The sequence below is a fragment of the Heliconius melpomene genome, chromosome 13 (assembly GCF_056956725.1).
Source record: "Heliconius melpomene rosina isolate 202511_hmr_F chromosome 13, ASM5695672v1, whole genome shotgun sequence".
NCBI classification, from domain to species: Eukaryota; Metazoa; Arthropoda; class Insecta; order Lepidoptera; family Nymphalidae; genus Heliconius; species Heliconius melpomene.
The window spans coordinates 8870309-8890353 of NC_140401.1; the positions used below are offsets into that span (position 1 = coordinate 8870309).

The following is a 20045-nucleotide window of genomic DNA, read 5'->3' on the forward strand; positions in this document are numbered from 1 at the left end:
CGTACGTATAAATTCAAACAGTTCCTATTTTCTGACCAAGGTAAAACAGTTCGGCTAACACCGGATGACTCTCCCGAGAATTAATTTCGCACGATAATGAAGCTCGCTTCGGCTCATTTGCGATATTCCGATGGCGTTTAGTGAAATGAGAGTCGCTTTGTTCAATGCAATTCTCTACGTATGGCTGGTGGCTGGTCATATAGTGAGGCCAGTCAGGCCAAACGAGACACTACATTTTTCACTATTTCCTCATTAAAATATCTTCTCCAATTTAAACTGAATCTAGAACAACATGGGTACACACAACTATGAACTCGCTGCAATAGCATTTTAATATGAAGAATATGAAGAAAAAACTCTCGATTTAATAAATTCTAATAAGCATAAATATTTAACATATTTTTTAAGAGGAATATTTCTCTCAAAAGTTTTTCGTCTCTATATTAAATAAGACGCTTCAGTATTTTCCTGTATTTACATAAAGCCAACCCCACACATATGTTGATATTGTGGTTCTAATACGATTTTATTATTCATTTTATCTTATATATGAAGAAGAACGGTTTATAAAAACGAAAAAAACGACATGCATTGTAGATATAAGGAAAACTTGCGACTTCATTATTTTTAATTAAAAAACATTTCTCTGGCAATTTAAAAAAAACTCCACAAGGTAATTAAATTGTATATTACGTGGTCATCGTGGCGCAGTGAACAGTATCTGATTAAAAATGCAATGGATTAGACCTCATCTCGGAGAAATGAATTATTGTTTCATTTCTCCGCTGTGAAGATTACAGCGTTGATTGTCTCTACTCAATTGTCAATGTCTCAAATTCGGCATATCGCTGAGAACGGAAAATTTAGACACTTAGACAAAAAATGTGCAATTACAAAAAAAAAAAAAAAGTTGAACGCTATTGTAAATTCAATTGTTGAATGGTTGAGTGAGAAATATAGCGTTCTGCATTATACAGCTTAAATGGTTAAGTACTTTGATTCTGTCACCACTACGAGCTCCGTAGCACTAGCGGGCCACTGTATATTGTATGTGCGTAAATACGTGCTAAATTGTTTTCTGTAGACCAATTAAGAGACTGAAGCGTTTTAATTTTTATTAATTTTGTATATTTTGTTAAATTTTATTTAAGTAACCAATTTAACCTAAATATATATGTGAAGTTAACAAACAGTCCATAACAAAATATGGAAATGAATAAAAGTGTAAAATTTACTATTTATTTAATATTGCCCAATTTAATAAAATATATATATTATCCGTATTTTAATAAAATATATATATTATTTATGCATTTAATCTTATTTCATTGATTTCTAAAATATCAAATTAGTCACATATTTTTACGTTTAGTAACAGAAACGCGGCTTCGATCGCTTGAAATGACTTTTATATTATATCTAAATTATTTAAAATGTTATTTTGATATATAAGCTATATTTCTATAAAATTTAATAGATTTTGCGTAAAAGTAGAATAGTCACCGACGGTTATGGGTTCGATTCTACTCGAGGAAAGTAAAGAATTACTTCAAAATAGGTTACCTGTGCCTACCCTGCTATATAAGGAGTACAGCATGAAGCGGAAAAAAAGAATAAATAATATAATAAGTAGTCACTTGTCCCATCACTCAACCAACACAGTAAGCGCTCAGTAGTAACACTACCTACTATTTGTGCCGCAAAATTCAGAATGAATTTTCGTAATTTTCAACAGAACTAGTTTTACTACTTTTAGATGCTTTAATTAAAACTGAATTTTGATGTAATTTTAAAATAGTAAATTCTGACGTCTCTATGTTTGATCTTTGTAATTTCCAGAAGTTTTCATTTCTTTTTCTGCATTTGATTAATATTTGTAAAGCAAATATTTTTTATTTTAACACAAATTAAGATTTACAAATTTCAGGTGATTTTTAGGGTTCTGTACGTCAAAAAATTAAAACAGAATCCTTATCGGATCACTTAGTTTTCCGTCTGTTCTTCTGTCAAGTCCATTTATCTCTAGTTTCCGTGGAGATATCAAGCTGAAATGAATGTCATATATGTAGATCCATAGCACAGAAAAATCAAACTTTTTAAAAAACGCAATCAAAAGATGAAGAGCATGTATGCATCAATTTTGCGTGCGTTTTGGGAATCGAACCCACGATCTATCGCGTTTAAGTCACAAACTTCTGCCACTGCGCCACAACTGGCTCATTTATACTAAATTTATTCATAGGTTAACTATAAAAGTTATTGTAAATTTGAGTATTCTAACACTATCTCGCTATTTTTAAATTTACCCCAGAGACTACTTGACACAACATAAAACTTCGGTTCTAAACTCAAAGAATTACTTCTTGGCAGCTTTACAAAGGAAATACAATTTATCCAGTGCTATTTTTACACTAAAGTTGAACTGTAAGTGTCTCACAAAATATGTAATTTCAAAATCTTTATCGCTACATAAAAATCTAAAAAGGCAATAATACAAGACTAAATGTTAACACTAGAAGCGCCCCCGTCCCATTTTTGATCCAAACGCAAGTTTGATTGTATATAACTTTTTTATTTGTTAATTTATGTAGATGAATTTTTTTTACTATTACCAATTTTACACCTTTATTTAATTAAAGATATAAATAATTTTATAGCAGTCATACTTTTTGAAAAAAAATTAGATTTACCTAGAACTGCCGCTGGGTCATTTTTGTCCCGCCATTATTATTTTGTTATTTGAGGGTATAATTTGACATATTTTCATGCCTCGGGGACGAGGTGGAGGTGAAAGGGCGATGCGGGGGCGGAAAAAAATTGAATAGTAGGTTTAGCAGTCAATGCCTAAGTTTTTAGGGTTCTGTAGCTTTTAAGGAAAAAAAACCCTTATAAGATCATTTTTTTGTCCATCCGTCTGTCTGTGCCTTTATTTCAGGAATGCTTGGAGAAATCGAGTTGATATTCATATGAGTATATGAATATCAACTATATGACGATCTACAGTCCCCTAATTTCCTGAAAAAGCACCCTTAAAAAAAGATATGACCATTTACATAGTAAAAAACGTGTATTTCGACACTATAAAGGGAATCAAATTAATAAGGTACTTTCAGTGAACTTAGAATTATGAAATTTGGCAGCTAGCATCTACATGTAGTACAAGTACAGGAAAAAATCTGAAAACTATACAATTATGTATAAATCTTAAAAAATAATAGCCTGAAAAGTAGGGTAAAATTGGTGTCAATACTAAATTTTGCCGCTAGTTCAAGTGAGGTATCAGATGAAAGGATGACTAAGCTAGGCTTGAATTTCAGAAAAAACACTCGATACCAAATGTGGACAATTGTAGGGTAGGTAGAGGGAACCTGGGAACCTAGTGCTATGCACTCCGCTGGCATTTTCCGCCAAATTCTGGAGGCATTACCACGCAATGTTCATCATCATCATCATCATCTGTGATGTATCACTGATGAAGAATATATTAATGCATTACTTGGCCTAATAATAATATTAACTAATTTCAATAACTTATAATTTTGTAAGAGTTATTCAGTTAGTTGTCACGACCTTAGAACGTATTTGAAATATTTGATTCTTTCTTTGTGTTTTGTTTTTTGGTACTTTTATGTTTGTTAAATAATAAGAATTGATTATTAAAGATGGTCTACATACTTTACGATTTATTTTAATAATATTTTTTTTTGTATTATACCAACAATCAACATAATAAGTAGAATGGGACAAATTTGTCACGACGGCGGTTCTAGGGGGGTCTCAATCTTCGGCACTTCTAGTGTTAAAATACATTATTTTTTGTATAAAGTTAATGTTTTGAATATATTTAAAATATATTTTTATTTATGGCTGATGTTCGGTCCCTACACCTTCCAATGAATTATTTGCATATCCCCGTTCTAGTAAACAAAGACGGCGTTAGGTTTCGCGACTCGTAAAAATGAAAACTTGAAAGTGGAAAACAGAGTGTCATAACACTAATTCCTCTCTAAATACTACTTATATGCAGGAGATAGAGTGAAGGTTATAAAATCATTTCTTATTATAAAAAGTATGAGATTATTCCTTAAATATAATGTGTCTTTTAAATATTAATTTTTGTTATACATTGTTGCCTCTGCATTATTTTTCAAACTGAAACAGAATTGATACTTAAATGTCAATTTCAGGAAAAAAAACAAAAGCTTTTATAAAAAACCCGGCGAGCAAAACCCCGGCGTTGAGTTCCGCCTCTCAACACGCAATTTTCCCTTTGCCTACTCTGTTATGTGCGGGATACGGCGTGAAAAAAGAGGAAAAAATATATAATCTACAATCGTATAATTGAAAGTGACAAAAGTGTCTCAATTTTTGTGAAATCGAAAACCCCGACGACTTTAGGGCGAACGTCGAATAAAAGGAATCTGTCACAGAATAAGAATAGGAATTAGAGAAATTCGTTCGTTAAATTAAGGCAGTTTGGGGAAATTCGATAGAAGCAATCCAAGCGGGGCACCTACACGCTACAAGCTACCACGTGATGGGGGAAATAGAAATGTATTTATTTCTAATTTGATTTTAAATTGGATACAATTAAATTGTATGTATTATGTTAAATCTGGAAGCGGTTTCGCTTTGGTTATGTGGTAATTGCTTTTTTTTATTTACTATATTTTTTTTAAGGTTGATGAGTGTGGAGTATAGCGGGTAGACAGCGATGATTTAGTGTTAACACACTCCGTTCCCGTTACGACACTTTTATACATTTCCCGCCGAAGACTTGAATATTTTAGTTTGTCGTTAAAATTCTTCCACCTTTAGAATATTATGATACAATATTAACAATATTTGAAATATTAGTCTCAACGTCTAAGTGAGAATTCGTGTAAACATAAGGTTTCGTAATATCGCACTAATTAATACTTAGGATATATTGCCTCTAAAGGTACTAAGTAAAGCAAGTTGATTATAACTAAATCTATAATATAATCATGATTGGTGAATATATTATGAACAATAAATAGTAAACTAAACGATTTATAAGTTTAGCCATTAACAGCCATTATAAGTTTGAGGCCAGTCGTGGCGCATGGCACAAACGTGCGACTTAAAACGCAACAGGTTTTGAGTTCGATTTTCAGTCATCTCATTTCCGCCACTCAACACAGTCCACGTTCACTATATTTTAATAGAGAGGGGATTTAAAAGTAATTTATAGTAAATGATAAATGAAACGTCTTAGTGAAAAAAAAACATTTACAAGAAAAAATATTTATGTATAAATATGTATCGCTTTAAGATTTACAATAGCATCATAAATAAACTCACGCTCTATATCTCATGTAACTCTTTGAAAATTATATATGTAACTACGTCTTTTTGGATAACTTCCAAAGCATATCTCAAGTTAAAGAGAATGGAACAGCCTCACAAACTACTTTTAACACCATTTCCACACAATTAAAAAACATATTACCTTGAAGTAAAATATTTTCTTCACAAATCATAATGTTCTAGTAAAATATACGAATATATTACTTTTTTATAGCTTCGACGTCATACAGAGGGAACCTAGTATTACGAACTTACGACACACTGATCCCCGCGTGCGTTATTTAGTTTGTTTCATTTATGTATGTCATGAAAATAACCCATTTCTCCTTGGAGATTAAACTCATGATCCACTGCGCTATAAAGGAATATTCTTACACAGATGAGAATTAGTTTTACTAGTAGGCAGGCACATTAGTATAGACTTAATTTCAATTTAAAATAAATTGACGTCTCTGAGTATAGTAATAATAAGGAGAAATACTAGATCTAACCTATTCTTGAAATGGCACATATTTGGGAAAAATATCGTAAGAATCATATGTGAGTTTTTTTAAAGAGAATTTCCATTTACATGAGTGAGAGCCACAGTTAAAAGCTAGTTTAAAAATAAAATTATTATTTACATTTGCTCAACGCGAGACTTGAACCTGCAACAACAAATCACTATAAAGCCAATTCAATTACATTCCTAAGTATTCAATAAATTTAGGTTAGCAAATCACCATTTCCAAGTTAAAAATAAGCAGAAGCAAAAGAGCACGGCCATAAAGTAAAGTAGCGTGATTTAACTGAAGCAAAAAATGAGGGCGGATTCTCGCTTGAACCTCCGAAGCAAGTAATTCAACAGATTCCAATGCAGTGACAAATGTTACGTTTTTCTCTTCTGAAATGGATGAGCTAAAGATGAGAGCCACGAGCTTGGAGGTTTTTGGTCATTTAATGTTTTTGTGAGTCTTCAGGTTTGGACTGGGAGAACCTTGTTATAATGTCTGGTATATATTTCTTCTTTTATTGTGTAATGTGTAACAATTATTGGTAAGTCGAATAATTTATAAAAAGCTCGCTCGCTTTCCCCCTTTCCCCAGTTTTCAAATTATAAATGTCTCAAAAAGTATCTTAGATACTCCGTTCACCAGTTTTCGAGACATTGCGTGACTTAAGACAGTGGTCAGCTAGTCAGCACTAATTTCCATCTACCTTCTAATAGTAGGGATACAGCGGAAGTCATTTTCTAGAACATAAACCTCCATTTTCGTAGCCAACTTAGGTCGCGCAAAAACCGTTCTAAGCGGAAATTCAAATTGAATGACAATAAGATTGACGGCCAGCCAGATAGCGTTTAGCCAGAATACCCGTTTCATTCCGCGACGTTTATGTATGGCTTAAGAACCTATTGCGTTTCGTGAGTGGCAAATGGATAAGGGACAAGGCATATATTAGAAAAAAAAACGTATGGGGTGTTGTTTTTGAATCTACGTTATTTTTTCGCTTTTTTTTCAAGCTGTATCCCGCACATAGCGGAGTAACTAGGCAAATGGAATCTGGGAGCCTTGTGTTAAGTCACTCCGTTCCTATTAACATACTTCCTATTATCACTCTTCGTCGAATTCTTTATGCATTGCATGTTAAGTGGTGATTATCAAGAATCGAAATATTAAATATTTACATTATCATCATCATCAGGGTATGATCATATTTCATCATCATATCCTCAGGAGGGAATCAAACCCAAACTGTCGCGTTTATATTTTCATTTCCTCGCTCGAGTTCGGCTGTGAAACGCACAATTTTATTACTCCGAGTGGGAATCGAACCCACAACCGTCGCGTTTACATTCACCCGCTTTAAAATTTTATTAAAATAATAAAATTCGTCATAATAAAACGTAAAATAAATATCTGCCATTAAAACGAAAACGAACTGACCAATGCTCTTTAACAATAACAACTGATACAATAGTATTGTTTAATGGTGAACGTTTTGTAACCGGCTATTGTATTACGGATTTATATTCGTGTTTGTAGTAATAATAATGAGTAAACATCAATTAAAATTTATTTTTATGTTTAAAATGATTAAATATTACTTAAATTGATATATAATATTTTTAATTCTCTTATTACACAAGTAACTTTACGCATTTTTTCTCATAGTAGTCACAGAAAACAGTGTCAAAACACTCCGTGGCCCAATTTTCACGTTTTTAATGAGCTGTATTGAAATTATCACGTCCAAGGAAATATTTACACACTGATATCAACCTTCACAGCGACATAATTGAGAAATAACCTGACGATAAAATAAATTAAGTAACAAAAGTAAAATATAAAATTCCAAACTAGAACGGAAGGCATGGAGTTAATTAAAATTAAACATTTATACTGAGGCCGTGACTTTCACTCTGTTAGACGTATTAAGCTTGGCTTAGTACTAAACGGTAAGTTAATGTGCTTGTGCCGGTTATATTTATATTAGATTTTACTTTGCATTGTATTATAATAAATTAATTTGTAAGATATTTTCATTTAGGTACGTTCTGTTTTCTACCATAAAAGAAAATATTAATATTTTTAGGAGTATTTTTGACGTTTTCAATGCTATTCCACACTTAGAAATAAATAGGATTAAATACTTTTTTAGAAAACACATAAAATTTGAGCGGGTTTCTAACCTGCGCCTCTTAAAAACCGACCAATGACGTTGTCCTTAAATTTTTTATATGCTTTCCAGAAAAGTACTTTTAGAAATATTATTTCCTTCCCTCGTTCTAGTAGGCATAGCGCTGAGTGGCGGAACTTAACACCGCGAATCCGACAATCTTCAATGTCCTAAACAAATCCACAACTATATATATAGTTTTTTAGAACCCGCCATGGCACAGTGGTGCCACTGCGGGTGTAAATGTAACGTGACGGTTGTGAGTTCGATCCCAATTTCTTCCTACCCTGCTATATGCCAGATAAAAAAAATATAATTATATTTAGCATCTCGAAGCCGACAATAATATTTACTTGAAAAAAATAAATTTAAATGAAATATTTTTCCTGTAGACTTATTTCATAATTTCCCAATACAGCGTATTAACGAAATCAATTTGTTCAAGCGCTGTACGAGAAGTCATTATATAATTAATACTTGTATGAATTAAAATATGGCCAATACTTTATATTACTCTTATATTAATAGCATCGCTCATAATTGATGACTTTTGAATGGATCTGGAACTTAATGTGTTCAAATATATACAGGCCGTTGTGGAACAGCGGCACACGCATGCGAACGTAAACGTTTGTGGGTTTGATGCCCATTTCGGGGAATGATATTTTTTAATATATTTAATTTCTCGCTGTGATAACGAGGCCACTCAACACATAATGCCCCGAGAACTCGGCCAAACGTGGGGAACGGAAGTGTCTTAATGCAAACGAAAATAAACCGCAATAAAGCGTGATGTTCTCTTATATTTTAAATTATATTCTGTAGTAGGTACAAGCTAAAGAGTTTTCGTCGGCTTAGCCAACATGTAATATTTCGTAAATTGTGGGAGTGTATTAACACTAGGATCCCTAAGCAACACATTAGTTACCGGAATTTTCGTTTTTTTTTTTCGCGTTCGGAAAAAACCTTTTAATAAACATGATTATATGATATTTCTTGTTTAATTAGTGTGGTACAATACAGATAGGATCCATTGTCAACTACCGGATGCAATTATATTTTCCAACCATCCAAGAATCTATTGAAATATACACACAAAACTTCGTTGAAATTGTCCCACCCGTTTAGGAGACATGAAAGATATAATAAATTATACTATAATATATTATAATTTTAGGTCACGATGTCGTCAAATTCTCGTGCGTTCCGCATAGATGCTATAACAATTTTCCTCTGTTTATAGAAAGATAATAAAATTTATATATATATATATTTTAAATGTAAATAGACGCTGAAAGATTATATTATAGTACGCCAAACTCTTTGCTACCTTTGCTCGCCTACAAGCTCACTTACTTACTACTTACTTACTTCATCCGCTGTATTCATCAAATTAGACTCTTTAATGACGAAACTTGGCTCTTCTTCCAAACTGAAAAAAAAACACTGTCACTGTTGGTTTTATGTTTTTTTAAATATTTTTATTTTTTTATTAGATACATATTTCTATAAAAAAAAACTATTTTTTTCTATAGGAAGAAGAGCCATTAAGGAGCTCAACAATTAATAAAATAGTAATAAATATAAATGATACTGTCATTGTATTACGTTTACCTACGAACAATTTATCTATGTAGTTATTGAATCTGTCATACGTCATCCTTTTCATATGTCGCTCGAGCCGGATATTAATGAAACAAGAATGGTTTTTTGTAAATGTATATTCATTTTAGTTTAAAATAAAATTACCATCAACATTTTAATTTGAGAGAATATATTAATAACAGATTTTTTTTGAGCTTAACGCTGTATTCCGTAAACGAAGGGCCGATTAGTAGACATTGCGTGTTGAGCGGTGGAACTCAACGCCGCACTTTGCCTCAAAACCAGAGCGAAGAAATGAAAATATTAAATATTTAATTTCCTCGAGTGGGAATCTAACCGACAATCTTTCGCGTATACAATCACACTGTGCCCGTGCGCCTCGATTGGCCTTTAGGTTCTCAAAAATTAGCTACTAAACAGCGACTCATTGTATTGTAACTGCAATAGCTCTAACTTCAATGCCCACCCGGCGTCGATGATGATGAAATTTCAAATTTCCTCGCTTTGTCACAACGCTAATATCACAGCACAAGGTCTCTAAAATATAGTGGTGGGTGGAAAACGATGTGTTTTAACACTAGGATTCTGCTGCTTATATTGCTACGTGGGAAAAAACGTGAAGCTGCCTGCTATTCATAAGTTATTCTGACCTCCATTTATTTTTCCTTTATTTAATTTAAATAATAATAAAAAAGCATAATTACTAAAAACTATACATAATACTTAAAAAAAAATATTAATACAAAAATATATGTAAATAACCTTTCAACCAATAAGTTTTAATCCACAAGCTAACAATACAAGCATTATACAGTAAAACTCGGAAAATCGGCGAGGCAGTTAAAATGTTTGGCCGAAATGAAAATACTCGAACAGAGGGCGACCATGTTGTATTCAATTTGCACAAAACATTGAAATAAAGTGAACACGATTAAGCCCAATAGATAACCTTTGTAAAATTAACGGCCCTATCGCATCGACCAATTTTAGGACTTTTCGGTTATTAGGTACATGAATGAGTGTTATGGAACTTTCGTGATTCTTTAGGCTCTTTTCAAAGTTTTCATATAATGAATTAATTTAATATAGTTTTCTGTTAATTATTTATTTAGAAAATTGAGTAGAAGTGTCGTAGTGACATAGTTTTTAACAAAAAAAAACTAAAATGTTGAAATTTAGTTATTGGCATTTATCGCGCACATAAGTTTTATGTAAATTTAAAACTCTATACATTACATATATTTAAATAATATTTAAATAAATATGAAAATGAACGTATAAAAATTAAATAAATATAAGTTTCGTTGCAAATTTTAATATAATATACTTACTTATGGTTCTTCATTATACAATACCGATTTGTACTTAATGAAAGCCTCATTCCATATTATTTCATTTGCTTATTACATTGACTAGTTTTAATATTTAAGCATAAAAAATACGATGAGATCGTCGTGGACCAGAGACACAGTTACTGTAAGCTCGATGGCTGTGGGTTCGATTTCCACTCGAAGAAATTAATTAATTTCATTTCCTAACTGTGGTTAGTAATAACTAATATCTAATTTTAATAATTGGTGCAGTTGGCCAATGTTTAGGAACAAAATTCAATCTTAATCACTCTGGTTACCTAAAATGTAGAACTAGTTTCCATCACCTAACAGAATTAAATAGAAAATAGGTAACATATTTTATGAAGTAAAAAATATTTTATTAATCTCGTGTTCTTCATCTTTATTCATGATGCCATGAATTTAAAAATTATATTTTATAAGGCAATTCATTATTTATACAATAATTACTTGTTTATATGCAAAAAATGTCGAATCGAATTAACTATATATATACGCCATGAATAATAACAAAAGAACTCCACTAGCATACATAACAATGTTTACGCTGAAAATTGTGTACAAATAACTTAATAAATACAAAATCTAAGCCAATCGTGTAATTGAATGGTATTGCCTGAAAAATATTTTTCATAAGCTGAAAAAAAAAACAAAATTTAAGAGTTGGCAAGTTGGCGAGTAAATCAGGGCAGTTAGTAGCACCTGATCGCGACCTCTTGAAATATTACTTTTGCACTTTTTAGTCGTGAACTGAAAGGAAAACAATAATGTTATTTCCAACTGATTTTCCAGCCAATGTCTAATTTTGTTTGTTTATGACGTTATTTTTGTGTTATATTTTTATTATTATTTTTTTCAATCAAACGTAATATCTATATTAACTCAGGTGAGATTGCTATATTAGTTAGTTTGGTAGTGTATGTGAAATCTTGCAACCTCAATTTGATTCACTTCCCAGTGTCCGATTTAGCTGAAATTTGAATAATTACCACAGTTCTGATCGCAAAAAAGTTTTATATAATCAATATTGCTGTTAAAGTTTGTATGACGTGTGCTCATATGCAATTTTAGAACAACACCTCTCAAAGGTAAAATATGCAAGGAACAGCAGTTATTAAATATTTGTTTTATTTTTAGTAAAACTAATTATCATTTACTTAAAATGATGAAATCCTTCCAAAATAATAACAAAAATACTTAACAAAATATCAAGAGCACAACTTTAAGTTACGATTGACAAAAAACATTAATTAAACTAATTTCGTAGTCGGTCTCGCCTTAACGCGTGGAAAGCTCGATATCTCACCCTACAAGTTGGCACGACAAAGCACTGTGCGTGTAAAAAACAATCGAATCAACCGTTACAATTCACCGCTGGCTCCCTTCCATTTCCATTAGCAAATGTTTAGCTAAAGTGTTTCCCGAACTTCTACCCATTAGGCAGTCGGTTTCCTTTTTGTCTTTGCGTTTGCCCCCTAACTAACTTTTTTCATTTGCTCCCTCCCCTATTTTAGCGTAAAGTGGTTTTTTTTTTCATATGCAACTTCGAAATTTATAGCCCCTATATTCGTGCCATAATGTATTGTGGGGAAATATTTTTCGAGAATTTGGCTTTGGTGGTGTTGTTTGAATGAATGTTGTTGTTCGATACTTAATGGTTTAAACAGCCAAGTTTTTTATGGTAATTGTTTTGCAGACTATTTTATTATTTTTAACGATTGATTGTTTTTACTGTTTTACTTAATATCGATTTGTCTTTGTTTTCATAATATCAATAAAATTTATTAACCAAACTAATTATAGAAAAAATATTTTAAACATAACATAGAATGCATACCTAGTCCTTATCAAATGAAATGAACCTACAATCATCACAATCCATTAAAAATACATCCTGTACCATTACGGTGTAACATCATACATGTATAGCACAGTGTGCACGTACGCCGTTCTTTACATAAGAGTTTGCCTGATCTCATTAAAACGCGCATAAATACTCGTGATTAATGTACGGTCTTGAGCGGGATTGAGCCAAAATCTTCTAATACCAGTTCAGCAGTTAACACAAATTAGGATCGCTGAACACGTGTCGTGATCACACTTCAGTGAGGGAAAGGATTTTGTTTATCCAATGTGTGTAGGTTGGCATCAACCTGGGTAGCGTAACCTGCGTTGGAAAAATAGCAGCGTCACGCTTTTTCCCGTATTGCAGGATAAGCAGAGGGAACCTATTAGAGGTAAAGACATTCCGTTCTCCACTTACCATATGTCATATGGTGTGTAATAATAGTTCACAGTGTGATACTAAAATTCAATATGATTTTAAAAATGTTTAATTTAATTAAATTTCTACGCTTTCTTTGCTAACATTAACGAAGTCGTGATTTGAAATTACAAACTTAATTATAGAAAAATGATTGTCTATCGCCCTCTATGCATAGTAACAAGACTCCTTTGTATTTTAATAACTATTTTTAATTTATTTTTTATTTATATACCTAGTTTAGTTTTCATTTATCAGTGCTGAATAATACCTGGGCAGCTTTGTTTACGCATTTAATACGAACTTTACACCTTTATGTACTTATAGTGCATATATACCTTCTCTTGCCATAAATATTGTTAAAAAGAAAAAATATATATATTTTATTTAACGTTTATTACTATAACAATATGTTAGTTTAATACATTAATATAAAACCATTAAAAATATACAGGGTGGAATTGTCAGCACCACCTTAAATGAAACCACAGTTTTAACTACTCTATAAAAGCCTAATATAATTCAGAAAAAAAATAATTCCCAAAAATGAAAAAGTTATTTTTTCAAACAAAATAAATAATAAAATTATCGTTTTATAATAAAACGCTATTTGTAAAGTATAACATAGGCACGCACACACTTACCTGTCAAATCGGAAACGTCGCACACGTATGTGTGCGTCACACGAAATACAGGTATGGATAAAAATCGTGAAATGAAAAAAAAATTCTACGTCCAAACTGTTGAGGTACCTTGATTAATTTCTTAGGTGTGGGTTTGAAATATATTACCCTATATGCAGTTTCAATAAAAGAAGCGCTGCCTCTTCCACCCTGTATAAAGCTCATTCGAATTGATCTCCAATGGCTGCAATACATATAAAAATGTCAGATTACAAAATTCAAAAGTAATATTTTGTTCATTTTTAATTGTATCAGTATTTGTGGCCAGGCTAAGTATATTTTATACAGAGAACGAAGTGTCTAAACATTAATTTCTCTATTTTTATATTTCAGCCAAAGTTATCAAAGAATAAGAATTTCTCGAGAACGTGACAATTCTCATATTTTACGTATTAGGTAAAGTCAACACACTCATTTAACGTTTCAAAGAGCTTAATTTGGAAGCTTAATATTTTGTTTACGTGCCCTACAAGTGAAATGGGTAATAAAGATTTTAAACTTGCGTAATGGTGGATTTAAAATTATGTAAGTCATTTTAGACAAATTATGTATTTAAGTATAAATTAAAAGTAAAAATTTGACGCCAGTCGTGGCCCAGGGGTGCGAGGTTATGGATTTGATTCCCACTCGTAAAAATCAAACATTTCATATTTCTGCTAAGTGCGGGATACGACGTGCAACTAGAAAGAATGTAAGACAAATAAAAATACCTAACATGTTTTATTGGCTTACCTAACCTACCTACATTAGATTTATATTCGATTTATTACGTGTTGACTGGCGGAATTCAACGCCGCGCCTTGTATCTTAGTTCTCCGTTGTGAGAAATAAATGTAATTCACTCTCCCTTCAGGTTACGTCAGGACTGTCCCCTTCCACTGATGGCTTTTAATCTCTTTGATTTAATATTTTAATTTTGTCTTAAAATATAAAGAGCACAAGTTAGTATAGCTTTAAGCTTATGGGCTCAAGAAATATAAAAAAATCTATGCCTACTGTTTCAACATATAAGTTTATTAATATTTAGGGAAAATATATAAAGAAATAATTCCAAAATGTTTTATTATATAGTTTTTAGTCACCCAAAATATCTATCTCGAATTAAATTTTAAATAAAACTTGGCATCTATTTTCTTCGCATACGAGTTTCTTACTGGATAGTAACTTTGTGATTATGGCCTTATGAAATTGCTTTTAGTTTTATATAGCTTAGAAACTGCTAGCGATGCAAAGTGGGGGATAAGTTTACATAAATTGACGTTACTTTCGGGATATTAATACCATTGGGGTCTTACAGTGGTGGAATTTCCACTAAATTGGTTTGGTTATTGAATTAAATAGTTCAAATGTAGTTTTCTGTTTTTACAATAGTATTTTTTTCTATTTTATTAATTCCTTAGTAGCGCAGCCGGGAAATGCCTTATCTAGGTTGTTGGTTTTTTATATTTAAAATATTTTCATTTTTACGATCTGTTTATGGTAAAATTTACTAACTACGGTAATCTATATCTATTTATCTTCGTTGTTCATAACAATATATTTTATATGAACGAAAATCTAATTTAACGCGGATAGCCATAAGTTTCCCATTATTAAAAAATTAAAGCTAAACGACATTCATGCCTAGTTTATTTATCAAAATAGTATTTAAAAGTAAATAAAAGATATGATTAAAAGGTATTTTCTTTCTACTATAGTTACGCCTCTTTTTATTCATCACGTATTCGAATACTAAAAATGTCAGTTCGATATTTATAAAGACAGATCACTTTTTTATTTACTTTGTTGTATTTTAGTGTTCTCTGTGAGTGAGACTTAAAAATAGATATTATTTTACTTAGGTATTCCAAAGTTTTACTTTCAACAAAATTAATTAAATTAATTATATATTATATTAAGAATATTAAAATTTAAATTAAAATCACCAATAAATAAACAAAACGGCAAACAAAACAAACAAACAAACAAAACAAAATCATTTAAATCAATATAGGTATACAGAACAAGGAAATTAATCCAAGTGAACGTCCAGAAGTACACCAAAGACCTTAATCGTAACTCACGGCTTCCGTAAAGTAAAATTGAATTAAGACATGACGATAAAAGCGTAATTACCATAAAAATCGCTTGTAGTACCAGATAGAAGGAAAAGTTGTCGGTAGGGCGCAGAGAGGGAAGAACCAGCATAATTATGTGAAATCCGGCCCTTTATCCAGGATTATAATTATATTTAACCCTCGAATGCTCAATTCTATTCAAATATTATGAAGACCGACAGTGTTTAATGAAGATAATTCTCCTTTTTATACTTCATAGACGTCTATGATTCATGTTTTCTCAGTTGTTAATTTTGAGGAATATAATAAAGTTTTTATTGGTAATCTTATGAATGCTGGTAATATTGTAAATTTTTATTCGTGTATTTTTATTTTTATTTGCTTGTTTATTATTTAGACGCTTAGAAAATGGTAAAATATTTTTTTTAGAATTAATTGAAATGGATCTTAGGGATATTTATGACGTATTTATAAATAAATGTAAATACACATTATTTTATGTATTGCCGTATTCTGGTTTTTAGAAATACTTTTTAACTAATTACAAAACACATTTTTGCGTACAGAAGAAAATAAAAAAAAATATAGTTATATTCCTCCAAATAATTTTTGATACTTTTTTCCATTTATAATTTTTATTTTGTGTATAAAATAAAAAATATATATTTATAAATTTTTAATTATACTCATATTTTTATACCATAAAAATATTATCACACGAGTATTTACAGGTTAACGTCGTTTAATAGAGATCTTTTGATCCCGCCCCTTCGTTACGGTGTAATACGCAGTACTTTATTATATTGTTATCATGTTATCACGTTATGTTTTAATTAGGCAACAATTATAATGGAAGTGGGTGTAATGACTAGACTTATTAAGAAGTAAGATGTGGAAGATATTTGTTTTAGGTATGTATTTATTTTTGTTATTAAAAGGAGATTATACCTTGAAATATATTTTCTTAGAAATGTTTTTAAGCATTGTGGGAGTAATTGGCTTATTTAATTATACCTCGAATATTGAGAGGAATGTGGAGAAACGAGTATCTTAACAAAATTTTAAAAAAATAAATTAATTGCGTGTAGGTGGTAGAACTAAAGGCCCCGTTTTGTCTTGTCATCAGAGGGAAAAGATGAAAATAACTAATTTCACCGAGTGGAAATTCAACCTTCGCCCTACCGCAACGACTGTTTAGATTTATTAAACATTTTTTAACAAAAAAATATTAATAGATTTTTTAAATAAATGTGATCATTCAATTAAAATATCAAATTTGTAATGAATATTTAGTAAATACAAAAAACTGCACTTTTAGCAATAAAACTGAATATATACAGTGTATGAATATTTAAATATTTGTTTCGTTTCAACAGCGTGGTGTCACGTACGGCGATAGCGGAAATATATTTTTGTTATGCCCTCTGATCACTCGTGCATATTACGAGACTTCGTATATAGTATACGTACAGTAAGGTCAACAAACCGTGAATCTACTATGAAAATTTGATTTTCCTTACTTTCTTGACTCTTGCTTGATTATTGTCTTCTTGAGTACTGCTATACCAATAGCATATACGGAGACCGGAGCCCTAAACGCTACAGACTCTACCTCTTTCACCTCATCTACTGTCATCAACCCAAAACATGTCTTCGTGCGTCGACGTTGCATTTTGCATTGGGTTATTTTATTGTATTGTGTAGCTAGTTAATCAAATGCAATTGCTTTTGTTAACGGACTAGGAACTCCCTAATTGTTTATGGAAATATTATAATTTTCTTTTTTTTTGATAAGATTAATATATTTTATTTTAATTTTCAAATTAAATCCTCGATATTTTTATTGATTTAAGAAGTAACTAACCAAAATCGTGAATCTTACGTCTGTCCCAACGACGATAACACACATAATATTTTTAAATTTACCAAATAAGAACACAAAGAGAAAAAATTAAATCGTACAGTAAAATACCTACTTTAGATTATTACACTCACAAACGCTAACCACAAAATTCACCTCCATTTGGAAAATTCTGTTTCCCATTCGCGTGACACAATCACGCTCCGAGCGAAATTATTTTTTGTTTGAACTCAACTCGAATATAATTCGGCAAATTTAAATGGCGATAAATTAAAGGGAACAATACATGTTGGATAAATCGTTGTCACGTAAGAATGTCGCATTAGAAAAGGGGGTGTTTAGGGGGGCTTGGGTGGTCCTGTGGAGGGCTCGGATGGTCTAGTGGGGGGTTGGATGGAAGCAATAGCTGACTGTGTTGTTATTGCGTTGTATTATTTATGTGTTTAGCTTTAGCCAAGGTGACAATTGGTTAGGTCACCTAGGTTAGGACGGTTTTAGAGTTATTTGAATTTCATTTAGAATAGTGTTTAAAGAATTTTATTTCACTATTTTCATTATAATAGCCTTTCGCGTTTAGTCGTGAAAAAGATTGTCATACAAAACTCTTTATTAGGCAAAGAGCTACACTACAGTCCACTAATATATGCATCAAGAATAAATTTCTTGGGGAATGGAAATAATTCGTAATTGTTCAACGGTTTCTCTAATATCTCTTCTTTTTTTCACATAATTATCCAAAATGAAATTATACCGCATATAGTAGGGTAGGCAGGGGGAATCTAGGAACCTAGTGTAAAGACACTCTCATTAAGACCTGTCTTCTCATTAAGACACTTCCGTTCCCAACTTGCCACCGAATTTTCGAGGCATTGCGTGTTGAGTGGCGAAACTCAACCCCACGCTTTGTCCTCATTATCAGATCATGGAGATATTTTTCTTAATATTTCATTCCCCCCAATAGATATCGAACCCACAACCTTCGCGCTTACAGTGCATGTTCACGCAGTTACGCGCCTGTGCTACGACGGCCTCTACAATATAATATAAATACTGGCCGAGATACAACCGCAACCACTTATTTACACAGTTTGCTTGTTTAGCAGATAAGACGTAAAACAGTATTTTATTGCGTATTCCTTTATTATTTGTCTTTATCATAAAACAACATTCGTTATTTGTACAGCGTCTCGGAAGTCACTTTCTCGTTTAAGAGAGTTTAGAGTTTAGATTACGTTTTCTTTATTTAGATGGGTAATTAGCTTGTACGGCACATATTATATATTTATTTAATATTTTTGTTATAGTTTTTGATATGTTTAACTAATCGTTGCCTGCAACTCTGTATGAATAGGTTTTAACTATTTCGATAATCGCATTTTTTCCCGAATTTCGAACAAATGTGGTTGGAAATGAAAAATAGTTCATTCAAATCATTTTTTGTCAGCTTCATATTGTATTCCACATATAATGGTAACCTCTAGTTAATACACTCCATTCCTTCTGCCGAATTTTCGATTACTTGTTAAGTGATAGAAACCCCAATGAAGGAAAACCTTTGCCTTCGTACCATAGAGAAGAAATGAAAATAATTTATTCTCCCAACTAGGCATGGAACCCACAATTGGCACCACGATGTCCTCATTACGTTTTAATGACTAAAAAAATATATTTATTACTATATTTCTTCTCCGGGCACGCTACTATTACTTAAATAATTATTAACGCGTTTTTCCTTTGAACAATATTATAATATAAATGTTATATTAGTTATATTAGTCTACGTACTTTTTCAATGTAAATATTTTTTGCGGTTTTATCATACTATAAATATTTAGTAGCACCTTGAAATCAACATAACCTTTATTAGTTTAAAGTATTCTTTTTTTTACTTATATTATAATTGAAAAAAAGCGCATTAATAAAGAGACCTTTTCTTCACCAAATGGAAATAGGCTTCACGCTTTATCCCGCTTATAGCAGGATGCAGTGAGAACCCAGTGTCAATTGTTTTGAATGTCGAAACTTAACGCCGTCTGTTATTTTAGATAAATATATGTTTATCAAACTGATCTACAAAGTACAATGTGTTTTTGTCCCCAGGTCCTGTAGCAGCTTCCGTTCTTCTGGTCACGGCTTGCTCGATACTAAGCCTTTCGGAGATGTTAAGGTGAAATTTAATATGATATTTTATGAATCACTTAACGCACACATACTCGTAGGTATTATGAAACTATG

At 31.4% G+C, this 20045-nt stretch overlaps 1 protein-coding gene across 2 annotated transcripts in view; it reads left to right on the forward strand.

Annotated features, from left to right (window-relative positions):
• LOC146532854 (uncharacterized) overlaps positions 1–20045 on the forward strand; it is a 232568-nt gene that overhangs the window by 209983 nt on the left and 2540 nt on the right. For both annotated transcript variants that reach the window (XM_085196714.1, XM_085196715.1), the window contains one exon: positions 19911–19977. In XM_085196714.1, coding sequence (XP_085052840.1) covers positions 19911–19977 — 67 coding nt within the window. The remainder of the gene's footprint in view (positions 1–19910; positions 19978–20045) is intronic.